At 35.9% G+C, this 19,824-nt stretch overlaps 4 protein-coding genes across 4 annotated transcripts; 1 reads left to right on the forward strand and 3 right to left on the reverse strand.

Annotated features, from left to right (window-relative positions):
- Window positions 1-191: 191 nt before the first annotated feature.
- LOC106929976 (uncharacterized) lies at window positions 192-4,864 on the reverse strand. Its single transcript, XM_015007252.2, has 7 exons — window positions 4,717-4,864; window positions 3,913-3,956; window positions 2,485-2,850; window positions 2,014-2,104; window positions 1,178-1,356; window positions 956-1,006; window positions 192-633 (listed from the first exon to the last, which is right to left on the reverse strand). The coding sequence occupies exons 1-7, from the start codon at window positions 4,776-4,778 to the stop codon at window positions 554-556; spliced, it is 873 nt and encodes a 290-aa protein (XP_014862738.2). The 5' UTR covers window positions 4,779-4,864; the 3' UTR covers window positions 192-553.
- A 1,050-nt stretch (window positions 4,865-5,914) lies between these two features.
- On the forward strand, window positions 5,915-15,122 carry LOC106929981 (uncharacterized). Its single transcript, XM_015007258.2, has 5 exons — window positions 5,915-6,228; window positions 7,447-7,806; window positions 9,449-9,571; window positions 13,840-13,898; window positions 14,176-15,122. The coding sequence occupies exons 1-5, from the start codon at window positions 6,195-6,197 to the stop codon at window positions 14,305-14,307; spliced, it is 708 nt and encodes a 235-aa protein (XP_014862744.2). The 5' UTR covers window positions 5,915-6,194; the 3' UTR covers window positions 14,308-15,122.
- Window positions 10,240-13,108, reverse strand: LOC106929980 (uncharacterized). The gene is made up of 2 exons (XM_015007257.2): window positions 12,410-13,108; window positions 10,240-11,584 (listed from the first exon to the last, which is right to left on the reverse strand). The coding sequence occupies exons 1-2, from the start codon at window positions 12,731-12,733 to the stop codon at window positions 11,075-11,077; spliced, it is 834 nt and encodes a 277-aa protein (XP_014862743.2). The 5' UTR covers window positions 12,734-13,108; the 3' UTR covers window positions 10,240-11,074.
- Window positions 15,123-15,180: 58 nt separating the features above from the next.
- On the reverse strand, window positions 15,181-18,774 carry LOC106929979 (uncharacterized). The gene is made up of 8 exons (XM_015007256.2): window positions 18,623-18,774; window positions 17,385-17,690; window positions 16,971-17,240; window positions 16,396-16,458; window positions 16,243-16,287; window positions 16,044-16,157; window positions 15,540-15,596; window positions 15,181-15,466 (listed from the first exon to the last, which is right to left on the reverse strand). The coding sequence occupies exons 1-8, from the start codon at window positions 18,696-18,698 to the stop codon at window positions 15,294-15,296; spliced, it is 1,104 nt and encodes a 367-aa protein (XP_014862742.2). The 5' UTR covers window positions 18,699-18,774; the 3' UTR covers window positions 15,181-15,293.
- Window positions 18,775-19,824: the final 1,050 nt, after the last annotated feature.

A 19,824-nucleotide genomic window follows, 5' to 3' on the forward strand; every position in this document is an offset into this window, starting at 1 on the left:
GGCTCAATGAATACTTTGCAAACGTGCGAAACTGTTGGAATATATAAAAAAGAACATTTCTGCTGCTAGACAGATGAAAACTCCCCTAATACAGGTCTTAGGTCTTTGTTTTTACTTCTTGAAATTAACTGATGTATCAGTCTGCATCTTTTTTAAGTTAATTGGCAGCTTTGACATTTTATTTGTTGTAGTTGTTGTTTTTTTTTGAGAAACTGCAAAATAGCCAAATATAAGTGAGTTTTGATGAATTAAATAGTAAAAGGGACTGTCATATCGCAGCAATATTTTTCATTAACATCAACTAAAAGATGGTTCTTTTGAATGACAATGAAAGCAATCTCCAGCACATAAGCAAATAATCAATTTAAAAAACACACGATGACATTTATAAAATGTTGAGCATCAGAAATGGACCAGACTATTAATGAAGGTGTTTCAGCTTGCGTAAGATTACAGGGCTTGTTGTTACTTCTACTTACAAATGCTCTCTGTCTGCTGGTCTGAAAGTGCTAATTTCTGTAGATATTGTTCAGTCACACTGCAGAAAAATATCTCAGTGAAGATTAATAATTTGCCAACACGAGAGCAGAACAGACAAGAGAAGAGCTGAACAGCTGCTTGTAGCAGCAGCATCTGAAAAGACAGAACAGATATATAATGTTACTTTAGGTCAAAGTGCTTCCTTTAAGAATCACTTATATGTGTGTGATGTGTTTGTATGAGTAGCAAATTTGTATTTAAATATACCAATGATGAGACATAAAATGAGACATAAAAACTGTAAAATAGACTTTACCCCTTTGGTTTGCTATCATGATTTTTTGAAAATAGATATTTTTACTTCTGCTTGATGAAAATTATTGTTGCTTGGATACAAAACCAATACTCTCAGTTGGTTGTTCTGAAAGTGCAAAGGTCACTGACTGTTTTGCTTTCTGAAGTCACATATTCTCACCTGTCAGAATTTTTTGCTGCTTTTCTTGGATTCTCGACGACGGGGAGTTTTCTGAAAGCAGAAATACTGAAAATGATTGTGATGCAGATGATGGTTGATATTAAGCTACTCTTTAATACAAAAGGTATGCAAGACATAATAGGTAAATAATAAGTATGATCAATTTTAAGTTTCATACCAAAATCTAAACTTCACATTGTTCACAGGAAGCTGTGCTCTCACCCGTTATGTACAGCTGGATGGTGCTGACAGAGAGGTCGTCCTCATCCAAAACTTTGTATATTCCTTCATCAGAGTATTGAAGATTCTTTATCGTTAATTGTTCAAGCTGATGATGTTTTTCTATGCGTTTGTTGTTCTCATCCCCTCTCTTCCACAAGTTCACCCACTCTGAACTGTTCCTGTACAACATGAGAAAAAATGAAAAGAAGATGAGCTTTATTGAGGAAATTGTTTCCTGGAGGCTGAAAGTGCTCTATTGTGTACGAACAAAACCAAACAATAAGCGCCACTCTGCTTTGGTTTTATCTCCAAAATCCTAATGCTGTTACACTGTGTAATTATTTACAATAACTTAGCATGTTTTAGTAGCAACAGGTTTGCTTACTAAGCAAAAAAAAATTGTTTAGACACAAATAAATCCACAGTAACTGTCCTGGAGTTGGATAGAGAAATTTGAGTGACTTAGTAAATCTGTGATTTGAAGGACCCATGTCATGTGTGAATATTAAATTATCACACCGTTTGCCACGGAGCAAGACAGTTAAAGAAATTACAAACTGGAGAGCCACCAAGCAGATTTTCCTATTATCATCTTCAATTAACTTTGAGATCTGACTTACTGACTCCAATGAATAAATTACAAGAATATTTCCCATCAAAACAAATGGTGCTCATCTTTATTTGTTAGAAAATTCAAAATGAGTGTATTAAAGTATATAATACTCTAAGCTGATCCCTTTATAAACCAAAACTAGTGGAAGTTCTTACTTTATTTATCCTTCTGATCACTGAGCTGAGCCGATCAGAGAGTTTTCTTTAAATGACTTTTAACTAACCTGCTCTGGAAGACCACTGCAAATGAGTGGGGGGTGTACAGCTTCAAAACCAGGTCGTCCCCTGGGTAAAGATTCTTCTGGGATTTGTGGTCTGAAAGTGGCAACCACAAAACACAAAGGAAATCCATTAGCATTCACAGCAACTAGATCACAAGAGATCATACAAGAAAGGCGAGAACAGCACGATAATAAATCCATTTTAATCAGCTTTGTAGAAATGTTTTATTTTAAATGGATGGATACCAGAGAAATGTTTATGTCTTAGTAAACATTTCTCTAGAAAGCATAGAAGAGAACATCACTTGTTCTTGTAAAGGAAGAAGTGATGTTAGAAATAGAATACATAAAAATGTCCATGTTTGTACTTTAATGTCTAAAAGAAGCCTGAATATAATATTATAATATGGAGAAAAACTAAATGTGAGGTTGCATTAAATAAAAACAAAGCATCCCTCCCAGTCCCATACTAACCTGTCACAGATAGTTTAACACTCTGAATGAAAACTCTGCTCTTTTGGGACCTCACGCCATCCACCACTAGGAAACTCTCGTATCTCCCCGTGTCTCCGATCTGAACGTCCTTGATGATCAGGGAACAATCCCCGGAGTTGAGTTTCTCCAGAGGCACCTCCACCCGGCCCTCGTACTCCGCCGCCTGCCACCTGTCTTCTCCAAGTTGTTCGAACACGGTGTACGGCGGAGTCATCCACTGGATGTGGCAGCCGGATGCTGACATTTCTTTCTGGGAGTCCTTCCAGCTGCAGGGAAGGACCACCTGGCTCCCCACCAGGGTCATGACGGGTACTGGGTTGGCAGCGGAGGGCAGAGCTGAAGAATCTGAAGACCAGGAGAAATTTTCAGAAGGTGTGTCCTTATTTACATTTTATTAACTGATAAGGAAAGCAGATAACCTAAATGTGTTGCAATTTTATGTTTGGTTTCCACATTCAAAGATCCAGACTACTCAATCATGTAATTTTCAAGAATAAATGCATAAGTTCAATAGAAATACATTGTTTCCCAAAGATAATTGTTTGCCTCTTATGGTTGAATGATAGTGAGAATTTGATTATTATTTTTTTATTTGACAAAGTGTAGAATATTGTATCAAAATTGAATCAATTTATTCCAAATATGTCACAGTGAAAAATAAACCACAACATAAAGTTGGGAAACAGTTGGAAGGACTGAGCAGCAAGAAGGTCCGGATTTCGAATCCCAGCCAGGAGTCAGTATGTTCTCCCTCTGCATGCATGGGATCTCTCTGGGTACTCCAGCTTCCTCCCACATGCCAAAGACATGACGATAAATTAGTTAATCTCTTGAAAATTGTCAGAAGGTACTGTGTGCATCTGTGTTGTGCTGTGATAGACTGGCAACCTCTCCAGGATGTGCCCTGCTTCTTGCTCACTGAAGTAATTGCACCAACTGAAGACTGGCACCAAAGTTTAAGTAAAATAAATAAAGTAAAAAATAATTGTTCAAAATATTGAAAACAACTGGAATATATTACAAATATTAAAGATGTAACTCATACTAACGATGTGGACAGAAAGTTTGATTGTAGTTTGCTCTATGTTATGTGTTCAAAACATCAATTTCTTTTAACTTATCTTACTGTGTGTAAAACCCAAAATTGGCTTTTTAAATCCTGCCCTGTTTATATAAGCAAGCGCAGAGAGAGCTGAAAAATAAGGTTTCATTAGCTAATAATATTTATGAAGTCTCTGATCACTGATGTTTTTATTGTTGTCAGTTCTTAACTAACATTTCTTGGAATCTGTTGCTGCTGTCATCAAACTCTGACTAGCTTCAGATAATTAGTAACGTTGAAATCTGTTTAAGAAAAAAACAACAAAAATCTTTTAATTCAACCGTATGTCCATGGCAGGTACTCACCAACTAAATTTCCAGTAAGGAAACTTTGTAGAAACACAAAAGACCTAAAACCCACACAAACAAGTAAAAAAAGAACACAAGAAGATATCAGTTTTAAGTTCATCACGCATTGTATTGTTTTGTATATTCAAAATTACAAAGAGATAAAACTGAGAGAAAAAGCACTACGCAGACTGTATTACAATATAATCTGTGGTAAATTGTTCTCCTATGACTAGAACAAATACTATAATAAAAATAATTAGTAGTCCTTTTTTAAACAGGAGATATGAAAAGTTAATTTTAAATAATATTTTGTATTGTTTCATGAATTTATTACAATACAGATTAAACATTTATTGTGAAGTGACCATATCTTATATATTTTTTGTTATTATTATAATTGAAATCTCCGTTCACCACTGTAATTACTGGGAGCCAAACCGAAGAAATGAAACCAATAGTAAGTACACACCCATGAAATAAGCATGTGATATGATATCTATGTATGTTTTTAGGTTTCACATCCAACAGTTTTTGCTTCCAAGGAAACGAAACTTAAAGCGCCCTCTCTTGGTCACCGGTGGAACTTTAACATGCTGCAGAATGTCGTGGCTATGTCTATCCTGTTCCCTGCACCCTGCAGATAAATTTATGCTTATTTCATGGAAGGAAATGTATATTTAATAAGTCTTTAAGATAAAATCAATCAATCAATCAATCAATCAATAAGTTGTTAAGATAGGCAAACATATATATTTTTTTTATATAAAATACCATTATGTTAAAATATCAAATTAGAAATAAATAAAATAGATGTCTTACCAGAGTCGGCTTTGGATGATTTTCATTGTGTTTACTTTTTGGAAATTTAGTTGATTCTTCATCTCTGCACTACTCTGATGCTGGCAGAGTGTGAGCGTCTCTCAGCTGATATCCAGTTTTGTAGTAGCGCTGACCTGCTTAAGTTTCGATTTACAGGTCGAAAAAACAGAGAGAGAAAGAAATACGGAGCCCCCTAGAGGCAATGGGGAACATTTTTTCTTTGGCTTTCCCTCGCAATATGTTTACTGCAATATTTGCAGGTCTATTTTGTGTACAATCACAAATGTCAATTTAAAATTTAAAGTATAAACCCATTTAAAGAGTGAAAACGAGTAGAATCTTATCTCTTTGGTGGAAAAAATGATGGAAAATCGATATATGGATGTATTTTCTATTCCTTTCCTTCTCACGGAAAGTTTCTGTTTATATCGGTTTGTGGTGCATTTCTATCCTAAAGAAAACTTCAGATATTTCACAACGAGATATTAACAGACATGGAAAAACCTTACGAAAACCTTATATAATAGCAGAAAGTGCGATGACCACCGTAAGAAAGGCTTACAGCGTTAAATTATACCTCATGAACTCATCAGAAAATTATTGCGAGAAAACGCAAAACCTATTGCGAGGTAATGCAAAAGGTTTGCAAGGGAACGCAATACTTTTACGAGGTAACGCAAAAGTTCTTACCTGAATACTTATTATTATTATTATTATTATTATTATTATTATTATTATTATTATTATTATTATTATTAATAATTTTTATAGCACAATTTTGAGTCGCCCTGGTGGGTTATATAAAACTTCTCTTATGCACATTTATAGTCTATATTTATTTAAAAATGATATGCATTTTATAAACTTCTAAAAATATTATTGTTGCTTAAAGAAATGTGTGTCTCAGCTATTATTTTTATTTTTTTTATTTCATTAATATTAATTTGTTTATTGTCAATTCCGTATTTTTAGTCAAAAATCCTAAAAAACTAAACAGAATTCAATTTTTGACTGAACTAGATTTCTACTCATTAAAAAGCAGTGAAATATATAAATGAACCAAAGTCTATAAAAACCTGCATGTATGTAAAATAAGCAAGAGAAACAGAGGGGGGCGAGGGGGGAAAAGGTGGAGAGAGAGAGAGAGAGCGAGAGAGAGAGAGGGTGTTACCGAAAGGCTTTTATGTTGAAATGGCAAGTTACGTAAGCCAAGCAGTTTAAGGTCTGGAGAAATGAAAGTTAACTGTTTAACAGGAGAGTTCTCTTTATGTGTTCACATGGAAAAACAGTCTCTCTTCCGTTTTCTGCAGCAGCAGAAACGTGTTGGTGGTCTGTCTCCCTGCTAATTCTGTGGCCAAACAAAGTCCCCGTTTACTTCCTCCCACAGAAACAAAAAACTGCAACCAAACTGAGCTCAGTTCAGTCAGCATTCGCCCTTGAACCAGTTCATTCTGAGAGTATTTGTCTCCTTTAGGATAATGGCAGGTCTCTTTTGGATTTTCATGTTTCTTTGTAAGTTAATAATTTCTTATTATTTTCTTGATTTAAATGCAGATAGAGGTCATTACTCAGAATTTTGGTTTTCTAATGTCTGTGGTTTTATAGATCTTGTGGTTTTTAGGTTTGTGAAAATCTCTGCAGGCTCATAATGTTTTATAGGATTTGCTTCTTTTCTGTGCTTTTTTTCTTTTGTTTTGTTTCAACCAGGGGATTTTGTGGTAATGGTTTGTTTTACCTGAAGAATTGCACAAAACAAGCCTTTAGAACCTGAAATGTAGAACTGAAAACTGAAGTTGAACTTATTTCACCAAACGTCTCGTTTGATCTTCTTTCAACTGAATACAGCAGTTTTATCAATCTAAAACAATTATTATTATTATTATTATTATTATTATTATTATTATTATTATTATTATTATTATTATTGTTCTTTATATGAAATCTCTCTTTCACAATCCTTTTTCAATGGAAGTTAAAACAGAGCATTTGTAGTTTTGGATTGTAGGGCCATGTGAAGTTTTTTGCATCAGCCATGTAATGCAGACTTGCAGACTCTATGATAAATGTATTTTAATAAAGATGCACAGATCTGATTTTTCCTGACCAGTGCCTTTCGATTTTGACATTATCCCAGTTTTTTTATTGCAAAGAATAAAAGACAAAGAATATGCTCCAGTTCCATTGACAAAAGTGCAAGTTTTGAATCCTGCAAAAAATAAAGGAAAACTCCAAATTTGTGCATGAAAGTATAGATCATGAGCTTAATCTGATATGTTGTAATATCATAAGGGGAATCAAAACAGAATGAGTTATTTTTTGTGCAGCTAATAAAAAGTTGCTTTATTTCTATTCTAAATTTTGATTAAATCTTATAAACTTTTGTAGAATTTCTTTTCAGAATAGTTTTATAAAACGTAAAACAGATTGCTTTAGAGTATAAACTAAGGATGATCAAACACTCCTAAATATCTCGATCACATGAGAAAGCCATTTAGTTTACCATCAAATTTAATCATAATCAACTCTTTAAACCACTGGTAGTACATGGTAATATGTTTACCTCGTCAGAAGATTGACGAGGTGCATCTTAAATTTTAGTATCACAGCCACTACTTGACACCACTTCGCCCATTCAAAGAGAATTTTTCAATCAGGGATGATGTGCTGAACAAACATGACAAATCGTAACATTTTTAGTCAGCTTGATTCTGACCTGTCTGTTTTCCTCAGGTGCTGCAGGATCTCACCAGTCATCTCCCTCCCATGTTCCCCGTGACCCACTGGTGGTTGACAGGGGACAGAATGTCTCTCTGACCTGCAACATTACGTCCAGCTCCTATATCACCTGGTACCTGCTGCGATCAGACCAGCTGTTGCCACTGCTTATAGTCTCAGCGAGTAACCTCAAAAACAAAAACGACATCACTGACGTTTACTCCAGTCGCATCACATGGACAGGAAACCTGAGTAGCGGGCTGGTCAGAGTGGAGATCCAGGCCGTGGAGGAGCAAGATGCTGGGCTGTATTTTTGTTCTGGGTTTTGTGAAGCTAATGTGTGTGTAAGCAGAGGAATCCCCTTGAAACTTAATGGTAAGAATGTATCTTTTCTATATGCATCTTAACATATTTGCAGCTCTGTAAAAAATTAAGAAACCACTTAAAATGGTCAGTATCTCAGATTTTATTTTTAAAAGTATATGTTTTAATAAAGTTAACATTGTTCTTTTGTTCTATGAACTACTAACAACATGTCTCTGAAGTTCCAAGCAAAAATTTTGTTTTTATTTGCAGAAAATGTGAAATGGTCAAAATAAAAAAAGATGCAGTGCTTTTAGAGCTCAAATAATGCAAAGAAAACAAGGTTATATTCATTTAGAAACAACAATACTAATGTTTTAACTCAGGAGGAGTTGAGAAATCAATATTTGGTGGAATAACCAGGAGGTTTTCAACAGAGTTCAGCGCAGCGGGCTCTTAATTTTTGTTGTTTAAAGAGCTTAAAGTGAATATTTTGTTTTTCATGTCTTAAGACATAATCTCATTAGAGATATTACATGGAAATGTTTTTATTGTACATGTTCTACAAATGTTGAATTCTATAAAAACTAGAAGTGTTTTTTATTATTATTTAGTGGCATTTGTTAATACGATTAGATGTATTTAACTTTTTGGTTTACTCTGTAATTGATATCTATCACTAGTAACTCTGCGTTAGGTAGTAAGTTGAGTCATAAATGAATGATGAAGAGGTCTTGGCATGCAACTAAACCACAGCCAGGTGAGTTTATCAGCTGAAGATTATCAACCAAATTGACCAAACTAACCTCATCACAACAAGACCTTTGATCATTTCAGTTCAAATGTTTCCTGTGGACAAAAACAGTTAGAGAAGAACTTCTTTTGCTTTACATCATAACAGACGTAACAGTAATAGCAATTAATTTATTACTGTTTATGTTGTTCTCAGTCTATGGCATTTATGTAAAAAACATAAATCATAAAAATAGTTCAAGTCTCTTTATATACTACCTTTAATTCAGCTATGGGAGTATTTTATTACAGTGTATATTTACTGACAGCATCAATGAGCGCCCCTCCAGGTTGTGGCACCCTGGGCAGAAATTCACTTGGCCCATATCGGAAATACTTCTACTATCTTCAAAGTGTCTTGTTTTGTGTTTATATTTAAAAAAGAAGTACCAGTAAAAGCAGAAAGTAATTCTAGATATAAATATAAAATAATTATTTTCAGTATGTAAGGGTGTTTTGGTTTTGTTTACATAATAGCATTCTCTATAACTGATATTGTTCAGAAGAAAAGACATTTAACCCAGAAAATGTATTGAAAAGTGATAGTACTAAGGCAAAAACTAACAGAAGGGGGGGTTCTCAAATCTTTCACCTGTGAAATATATCTGAGATTAAGATTCATTAAGAACATGTAAAACCAGTCACCTCTCGCAACTCCAGTATGGTTTTTAGTCTCAAATGCTGCAAATTACATGCAGGTGCATTGCAACAGTCCACAGTTTTGTGCAAATTAGCACTGGTTCGCAGAGGATTATCTCTGTACAGGTTTACTAGAAAATGAAAATGAAGACTGAAACAAGTAGAAACTCCACCTCAAAGGAATGTGAGTTTCATAGCTTTGCATTACAGCTGTGAATACCTCCACAGAAAAATTTAACATTAAAATAATGTCATCTTTGTGGGTTTGTCTTGTTATGTCCAGGAGCTGATGGGGACAGCGGAGGAATAAAATCTCGCCAACCTTGTTGGAGTCTGGGGATCTGTGTCCTTCCGGGTTTACTCGGCCTCTGTTCCTTTCTGATGATTGGACTCTACCTGTGCTCAGGTGCGTATCCATTCACATCCTCCACCTGCCGACACTTCTACTTCTGTAGCACTGCCTTTATTTTAAAACTGCTGCTCAGCCTCATCAGAATAATGTATGATAAATTTATTTTTGAGCTCATTGTTCAAAGAGATTTTCAAACATTTTTTTTTTTAGCTCAGATTAGATTTTGAAAAAACCTTTTCTTGTAAAAGAATTTTAAGCTGTTTAGCATATTGGTTTGTACCTGCTTCATTCATCCTGCAGGTAAACAGCATACCTTATTCTCCTACTGCCCTCTGCTGCTCACCTACTGGAACTGCAGATGTCCAGTATGTAAATTCATTTTGCCTAATTTAAAACAAAACTAATGCTTAAATTTTTTTTTTTTAATAATTTTTTGATCTTTTATGGCTGGTGGTCTTGCATTGTATTTACTAATGGAATCCGATTGTGTACTTTTGGTGACTTTACTGACCTTAACACACAGAGATATCAGCATCTATCCATTCTGTGAAATCCAATGGTGGAAACATACGCTTCACCATCCAGCTCTGTCATTATGAAGAACTGTACATTTAAAGAAAAGTTTGCCACTGCAGAGAGTATTCTAAAGCAAAAGTTCTGGCACTTTCTTGAAACACAATAAATATAGGACCCGACATAAAATGTTAATAAATATATGGACATTATTTGTATTAACAGAAAGATTTATTCAACACTGTGCAATACACATTTCATAGTACTTAAACTGAGCTTTGAGATGCACTGTGTTTTAAAGCAGGTTTTACCGGTTTTAAGTGACGCAAGTGTAAAAACAAACAATAAATCAGTGGGAGGTAAATGCTGTTCTGCAAGCACGTCTTTGCTTTGTGAAAAGGAGGCACAGTTCCTAAATGTCAAACTTGATGTCAGTGCCAAAAATGCAGTGAAATACTCGCATTAAATACATCATAGTTAAAGGATTGGTGCTCTCCATTTTAATATTTATGACATATTTTTTACAGACTTTTAACTCACAGGAGACAGACAGATGATTACAGTAAAAAAATCAGTTCAGATAAAAGGATTTCCAATTACACTAGGCAGTAAACAAAAAAAACCACACCACATTATGAAGTTTACAGGTATGAAAAATTAATGAAACAATCTTTGCAAATCGACAGGTTTATAATGCTCATTTAATGATTGAGTCATTATAGAGGATTCATTTCTTTTTTGTCAAGTCAGTTCAATAATGTGCAATAGTTAAAAATAAAACTAGGCTACAATCTAAATAGAAAAAAAAAATAACTAAAAGTCTTTATGTGCCAGTGGTGTTCCTGATCGGAAATTGGAAGTCACTTAGCTAAAGCGACTACAGCAAACAGTAACTGAAGAAACTATCAGAATCATTTCCACATGGCCCCTGATTGAAACAGATTTCACACTTTTTGCAAAGCATTTCTATTTCCCAAAGGTGAAAGAAGTTTGCACAACTTTTACAGCTTGTGATATCCCTGAATCTTCTAAGCATCCAAGAAGTCACACCTGCTTTATCAGGAGTCCATACGGACGAAGGGAATCCTCTATAATGACTTTCTCCTGCACTTTGGTGCTGCCTTCCGGGATGTACACCAGCCAGACGCCCTCTCTCTGGCAGTTCTTCCTTTTTTGAGGGTTGATACGGTTCTGAAGAACCACTTTGTACATCTTCCCATCCCCGCTATACTTGAATGTCTTGCAGTGCTTCTCCGCCATCTTGATGTCAGGGGTTGAGTACACGCCCCTGCCTCTGGTGTCGGGGTTTTGCAAAGAGGCGGCTCCAGCATCCAGAAAGCTTGGCTCGTTGTCTGGTGGGCCATCATGGGTGATGATGATGCCAAGGGAGCCGTCCATGTTGTGGCCATGGTAGGAGACTGGCCAGGCGTCCTTCCCTGTCCCCAGCCACCCGTCCCCACCTTCATACTTCTGTAGGACGCGCAGAGCGGACCGTTGCCATCCACAGGGGCGAATGTACTTCTCATTTCCACGCACAAATACCTTATCACCATCCTGTAGATTAAGAAACATTAGTTCAAAATTTGTCTTCAATTTTGTAGACGTGAAAGCTCAGGAAAGTACTTTCTGATTTTTCTACAGCTGCCTCTATGCCCTTAGTAAGGATGTGAAAATGTCCTAAAACATAGCTTTCTGCATTTTCATACAATTTAGTGTTGATCTCTCACATGAAATCCCATCAATGTGCACAAATGTTAGTGGTTTTAACATAAAAGTGTGAACATGTCTGCAAACAACTGAGAAGAGATGCAGAAGTAACTAGCTGCTTTTAGCATTTTGTGACTTCAACACATCTCTGCAGCATTTGATTGACATGTCACATTTTTACTACTTTGAAGAGTCCTTGAGAGGTGGGCTCTCTTACATCATATTTATGGCCCAGAGAAACAGGAAGTCATTGAATATTGTTTAAAAATCTTTGAATTAATGTTTTAAATGATAGGTTTATTTTTTCTAGACACATTCACTACAACCTTTGTTTATTCCAGGACATATGTGACCCAGTAAGATGAACTTGCTTACAACATTACTCAATCACATTTTATCTGTACACACTTCCTCATTTCCTCCCCCGAGTTAAAAGCCAGACTACTCCAGAAACAGTTAGCCCAGTAATATTGTGAAACGTGACTGTTAGTATTTGTTCTTCCAGTTTTTTATGACACCGTTATGCTGCAGTTTCAGGTCAAGCATAGATCATGTTTAGACCTGCTCTGTTCCCTAAGGCTTTTGTCATATGACGCATTTCCAAAGCAAACAAAACAAAAAAAAAAAAAAAAAAAAAAAAAAAAAAAACACAGATTCATGGTTTCTCCTTACCTTTATGTTGGTGAAATCGTAGTCATACTGCGGATGGAAGAAGTCTTGGGTGTTGATTTTAACAGTTGGTTTAAGGCTCGTCACAGGTTCATAGGTTAATGCTGGTGGGGCGCTGTACATGTCCTGATTTTCCAAGTCCTGCAAGGATAACGTTCCCAAGCTCGGGTACTCCAGTTCTTTAAATCCCTCCTGCTTGTAAAACTCTCTAAGGGCTACAATGTTGACAAAATCCTGCGATGTGAGCTGCGAGGTTCCAGTTGTTTCCTCGACGTTACAGCCGGAGAGAGCTGACAGGGCCTCCAGGCAAAGCTTTATGTCTGGCATTTTGCTCCGATGTTGTAAAAGATCTCAGGAAGGAAGACGGCGTCCTTGTCCTTCAGAGTTGGGTGGATCAATTGCCTTTTCTTTCTACTTTAAATAGAGTTACTCATTTATCAAGAAGACGCAAGGAAGGAATTCTAGCTTTTCTCTCTCGGCTGCTTCAGCTGAAAACTGATCCTTAGTTTCACTTTAAGCCTTTAACAGTTGCCCTTTCACTTTCACTTATAATTTCCTGTAAACCAGAGCATGCTCAGGAATAAATGCAGAGTTTCTCAAGGATTTGGATTACACTGTTTACCTCAGTCTAACACCATCTATATTGTTGGAATCTGCTTTATGATAGTGGTTTTGATTATCTGGTGCGCTGCCTATCTGGTGTCAGGTTACATTTGAGCCAGTTAACGTTCTGCATTTACTGCAGTGTTTCTCAACCCGGTCCTCACCGACCCTCTGTCCTGCATGTTTTAGGTATTTCCTTTCTGCCACACACCTGAATTGCATCTCTGGGTGATTAGCAGGCTTCTGCAGTACTTGATGGTCATGCAATCATTTGAATCAGCTGCTCTGGAATAGAGGCACATCTAAAACATGCAGAGCAGCGGGGCGCTGAGGACCAGGGTTGAGAAACACTGATTTACTGTTTACATCAGACACTTGGTGACTTTGAGTTTCTTCACTTTTATTGTGAAGTTACTTTCGCTCCTTTTCACGTCTGACTCTGCAAATTGAAATACATGTAACCTGTAAATACTGACATCTTTTAAAACCTTTTAAAATATGTAAGTTTAAATACTTTAACTCACAGGTGTCAGACTCCAGTCCTGGAGGGCCGCTGCCCTTCAACTTTTAGATGTGCCTCTGCTGCACCACACCTGAATATAATAATTTGGTCATTAGCAAGACACAGGAGAATTTATACACACAAGAAGGAGGTAATTAAGCCATTTCATTCCAGTGTTTTGTATCTGTGGCACATCTAAAAACTGCAGGACAGCAGCCTTTCAGGACTGGAGTTTGACATCCCAGCTATAACTGAACCAAAATAAATCAGAGCTTCAGATCAATCTCTTTTCATTCTACACCTCACTCCTTTTCTGATTTATGTTCAGGTAAACTGAGTCCTTGCTGCTGCAATCCAGGGAGACAGCATTCTTTGAGAATCACAGAGGTCAGTAGATGTAAACCAAGTTCACACAGCTAAAAGTTGAGTTATTTACCCACAACACAAAATAGCAGAAACTAGTTGTGTACATTTTGTGTTAGAAGTGGGATGATTTCCTTAAAATGTGTTGATTTATCTAAATGTGGTTAGTTAACATCCATTCATTCTAAATTCAGCTTTATTATTTCTCATAAAGTAAATAGCCATGTTTATTTTTCAATCTTACTGCATCATAGTTCTAAGGAATGTGACATTTCTGTCTCTTGTCTGTCTGTCTCTGCAGGAAGATTCTTTACATTACTCCAGTCTGAGGCATCCAGACAAGCCGCGCCCATCAGTCAAGACCAGACCTAGATTAGCTGAAGACCTGGTCACATATTCTACAGTGAACACTCGCAAAAACTTAAATGGATAATTTTGTTTCTGCTCAGCGGCTCACAATATGACATTTGTTGATTCTTCAGGAAACTTTATTCTGGTTTAAAAGTAAAATCATTTTCTATTGTTTTTTTTCTGATTAATTTTCAAAAATATTTTTTCCAGTAAGTAAAGGTACAGTATAGCAACAAATTCAAAAGCTGATATAAAATTTAATTAATTACTGTAATTAAATATAGGATATCTTAAGAGTTTTGAATTGGTGCTATAACACAGCAAGAACAAACAACAAATCTCCAACATACACAGATAACAACATAATCTCATTATTCTCCTGATGAATATGAAGTATAATGTAAGCTATATCACTCATCTTTGTTTTACTGTTAAAATTTTGTGTAACTGCTGTAAAAATGTGTTTTTCATTTGCTTCCTGCTTTACATCTATATAACCAGTAAGCTACTGACATCAAGAATGTAAATATGAGCAATAATGCTGGCAGAAGCTGAACACTGAGGATGGAGGGACTTATACAAAATCCTGATGTGAAGAAATTCTCTTGTATGAAAAAGTTACCAGCTCAGCTCAGCATACCATTTTCTTTGTCTTTTTTTTTTTTTTTCAGTGTACATTTGTATTCCACTGTCAATTATGGGTCAGTTCTTTTCAGTAACTCAAATGTAAATATGTTTCTGATATTAAACTACGGTAACTTTCATAAAGTGTTTTAGAAGTAAAAAGCAAAACTGTTGATTTGCAGCGTCTTGTTGACATTCCTCTTTGTTACAAATGTTTAAATGTTTTCAGTACCTTCTTTACAGTTAGAAAAAAATAAACATAACATGACATAATTAACAGTTTCATTTGCTTTTTATAAGGTCTCAAGGAGATAAAGAAAATAACTTAATATTTCTGTGCTTTATGTTGTAACAACTTTAATCAAATGCTAAAAGTTATAATTGAGACACAGAGTCAAAGACTTCTCAGTGTTGTTTGACAAAGAATGGCAGAAATAATCTGGATCAGGAGAAAGTGTGTTTGGCTGCAGGTCTGGTGATGACTGAAGAATAAACCACATTACTGCTGCTCTGATCGGGTGGAGACCAGCTGGGCCTCTGGCTCCAGCTCTGACGGCCCAGAGAGGCGTAGTGGATGGTGTCATCCTGCAGGGACGGACGCTTAAACACCTCATACTCTGCAGCCAAATAAAAGGAATCAATTAAATGACAAAATTACTTCCCTTTAGCAGATATAAGTTATTTACGTACCAGTCTGGGCGTTATATGTCATCCACAGCTGCAGCTCAGTCTCTTCTCGTCTTTTTGCTACAACAGAGAAACGTCTGAATTCAGGATATGTAAGAATATGAAGAGAATGCACAATGCTCATAAAATGTCACCTGTAGTAACTCAATTCACTATATTAATAGTGAATTCCTAATATAGTGAATTAGGAATTAGCTGATTAAAATCTTTATCCAGATGGCTGTTAATCTGCCTTTAAGAAAAGGTAAACTGAAGGCTTCTGCTCAAGATTTGCATTCCTAGATGTCTGTTAAATCAAACATTGAGCTGAATAGAGGGTAGAGCCAGTGACTCAGCTCCTAAATACATGATTAATGGCTTTAATGGCCATATTAGTATCACACTTCTGGTTATAATTACTTGTAATTATCTTTTTACAACATTACTATTCATCCTCAAAGCCAAAACTGAATTAAAGTAAAGTGAAGATTAATCAGATAAATAACCAAATAATGCATAAATAAACACCTGCATATCTGTGTCTCCTCCTCTTTCTGCACTTCATGCTGGTGAGGAAAATACAGACTAGAGTGATCAGGACAATCATTAACCCCAAACCAATGACAGCGACCAGCAGCAGAGCTAAAAACAAGCACAAACAGTGATCATTAAACCACAGAATAATACTGAGATGATTTCTTATTGCTCTTAACTGTGTGTGGCTGACCATTCTCTGGTCTCTTCTTTGGTGGGTTCTGTGTTTCAAACACAACTAAAAACAAAAACAAAATGTAAAAATCTGTGCATTGCAGAATTTCTTTTGTGTCTTTAAAAAAAATAATAAACAGACTGAATGTATGATTTTGAAAGGAGAACCTACCTGACACAGCTGAGATTGTTCTTATTGTGGTAGATGACGGGATGCTGTCTGGCACAGGATGCTCTGAAATGTAGTTTTCATATTTTAAAATCTACCAGTTGACAAGCATTATGAGTAAGTAATTAAATACATTTTGCTGTCAATACTGACAACAAAAATGTCATTTAGAAATTATTTATTTATACATTTTGTATGTCTTTTCTGTTCAAATCCTTTTGTTGGTGCTTAAACACTGACCTCAATTTATTTTTCCTTATTTAAAGGTGGAATCATCGAGAATTACAAATTTACATTTCTATGGAACGCATTGTATTTAAAAAATATAAACTATTTATATTTCTAATCAATTACTTAAAAAGGAACCAGAAATTGCAAATCAAAGCAAAGATAAATAGTTCTGCAAATACAAAACAAAGAATAATTACAGAAAAAATAACAGTTAGAATCAGGTTACTTAAAAAGACTATAAAATCTATGTTTCAGTTTTCATCATCAATAATTCAGTTGTTTATTTTTTCTTGCTCTTACTCCAAAATTTTGGACAAAATAACCAGTTAAACATTTGACCGTGCTACCTTCCAGGACGGTGAGTTTTGCCTGTAGAACTCTGTTGCACAGATACTCTCCAGCGTCCCCTGGCTGCAGCTTTGTGATCTGCAGTGCGTTATTTATGTAGCTCAGGCGACTCGCGTCTTTTTCTGCTTTCCCTGTACCATTTCTGAAACGGGTGAAGATAACCTCCTCCTTCTGCCCTTCTCTCTGTCTAAACCACTTGTGTTTAGACTTAGAGGAGCCTCTGCAGGGAAGCAGAAGCGTCCTGCCTGTAGATACAGTGAAGTCATGTCCTGGGGGTCAGAAGCAGAATGATGACTGACTTTTAGTTTTTACCACTTAATGCAGTGTACAGTTCAGGAGTACATAGCTTCTCATATACAATAGTAAGGATGTCCTAGCTGGTATTTAACACTGTTGCTGCATTCTCATCATACCTGTGAGCACCTGCAGCTCAGCCACCAGCCGCTGGTTGCACTCATACTCTCCACTGTCTGAGTCCTCGAGCTTCAGCATGCAGAGACCACCATCACCCAACAGAACATAATGCTGACGGTCGTGGTTGGTCTGGTAGCTGCTCTGCCGTGTCACCAGGATCCTCTGGTTCTGATGAGTCCAGATCACATTGGAGCCGGCAAACCCCCCACATGGCAAGCACACGTGATGACCCTCCAATACGGAAACCCGGATCACTTCTGATGGAGAGAGACTGGCCAAAAACCTGAAGCTCTTAGCCTGAAGATCTGAGTTGGAAACCATTATTATATTTATGTTCCAATTTAAAAATAAGTTTGTTGCTCTTATTGCTTATGAAAATCATTTATTTTACTCTGGCGTTTGCAATTTTCAATAAATTCATACATGTATGTAGTAACTAAAAAAATTCAGTTTTGCTTCAAACTTAATTAAAATTAAATGAAAAAACATTTAGTTTTTATTTGTGATCAGTTAATTATTTTTGAATTTGAACATTATTTTGAGACAAGCAAACTGAAGCTCTTGAGATTCCCTCCAAATTACAAGGAAAAAAAAATTATTATACTCACTCAAATGTTAGTTTATAATTTTAGTAGTTTATCTGGATGACTCTAATATTAACTATGACAGTCACACCTTACTGGAAGTCAACTTTTAGCCTTGTGTCCTGTCTTGCTTGCACTTCCTGTTTTATCTCATGGAAACATGCTCACTGTCATCCACTAAGATTAAAATAATAACTGTACTGGAAAATTGTGACAAAACTTTGGGACATGTTGGTGTTCAAAATAAATAAATAAATAAATAAATAAATAAATAAATAAATAAATAAATGTGAAATATTTTTCAACAATATTGACAAAAAAATACAGAATAATATTTGTAAGACCTTCATTTTTTCTGTACTGTTTCATATAATTATATTATAATTCTAATGGCATTACAAACGAGGTAGTTATTCAATATGCTTTAGTAATTTTTTACACATGATAAAATATTTGAACTAAAATTGTAATTCTTTATGGGAGATTTTATGAATTTAATCAGTTGAAATCACCATGGAAAAAGTAACACAATAAAGCTGAATATCAATTGTTCATCATCAAGTGTTGTGATCCATTATGAGCACACATTATTAGCTGTATGATCAATATAAATGGTATTTAGAAGTATAAAAAAAACAGAGATCTGTCTGTACCTGTGGAGTTTTCAACACCGTCGATCACATCAGGGATCAGGAACCAGACATGACAGAAAATCACAAACCTGAGCATCTTCACCACAAGACAACAGAAAATATGACTGCAGGGCAGAGGTACTGTTGCCGGTTTGTCAGGAAAAATGAACCTTCTGTCTGTCTCAGTCTTTTTTTCCACATGTTCCTTCTGTCCTCCTTCTGTCCTCCTTCCTCTTCCTCAAGCTGAGACCTTTTACATCTGAGCATTAGAGGCTGGGAAAATGGGAATCTGAACTCTAATCATGGCTTTCAGGCTATACTTTAAGATTTAAGTAATTAATTCTGAAAGTATTCTTGGGTTTTCTGTCTGTGGATATGTAGGTATAAGGTGACCAATCACAAACAGAACCACTAAATTATAAAGGAGTTTGAAGAACGCCATGGACATAGATGACAAGAAAGACATGAAATAATAGGCTGACTATGTAAATGTATCCAATTAAAACAAGATGTCATTTTGAGAATAAATTATGTAATTCATGAATCTAAACACAAGATACCAAGAAATCCATAAATAAAAAATAACTGCACTTGACCTAAACAGAGGATGCAACAAAGGACAACAAGGATCATAGGCATCAAAACAAGTGATGTCTGACAGGAAATGAACGTACATAGTGACAGTGACAGTTGATTGCATGATGTTGTTAACTTTGCAGCCATCTCTCATTCTGAGCCGGCATGTGGTGACAGTGGAAAGGAAAACTTCCTTTAGCTGGAAGAAACATCCAGCAGAGCCTGGCTCAGTCTGAAAGGCCATCTGCCTCTGGTGGGTTTGGAAGACAGAGCAATCAATCACCAAAACACCAGGACCCTGGTTCAAAGCAGCCTCTATGTTAATAAAAGTTAAGAGTTAAGAGTGTCTTCATCCAGGAGAGAAAAGTTCAGATACGTTCTGTGCCAATAATAAAATCTATATGAAAAATATTAGTGGCAAGAATATTTGCTTTATTTGAGAGAGTCTCAAGTGCAAGTGCCCAGTCAAGTGCCTAGAGAGAACATGAAATAATGAGCAACCACAGCTGCAAATAACTTCACGGATGATTAGCATCATCACACTTTCTGAACAGAAGTCAGAATCAAAATTAGCTTCTTCAGCCAAACTTGTGTCCAAAAACAAGGAATTCACATTCTCATAGTGTAGAGACAGTAAAAATATCTAA

Source organism: Poecilia mexicana, unplaced genomic scaffold (assembly GCF_051168715.1).
Source record: "Poecilia mexicana isolate PSO_F unplaced genomic scaffold, ASM5116871v1 scaffold_11, whole genome shotgun sequence".
Classification (NCBI taxonomy): Eukaryota; Metazoa; Chordata; class Actinopteri; order Cyprinodontiformes; family Poeciliidae; genus Poecilia; species Poecilia mexicana.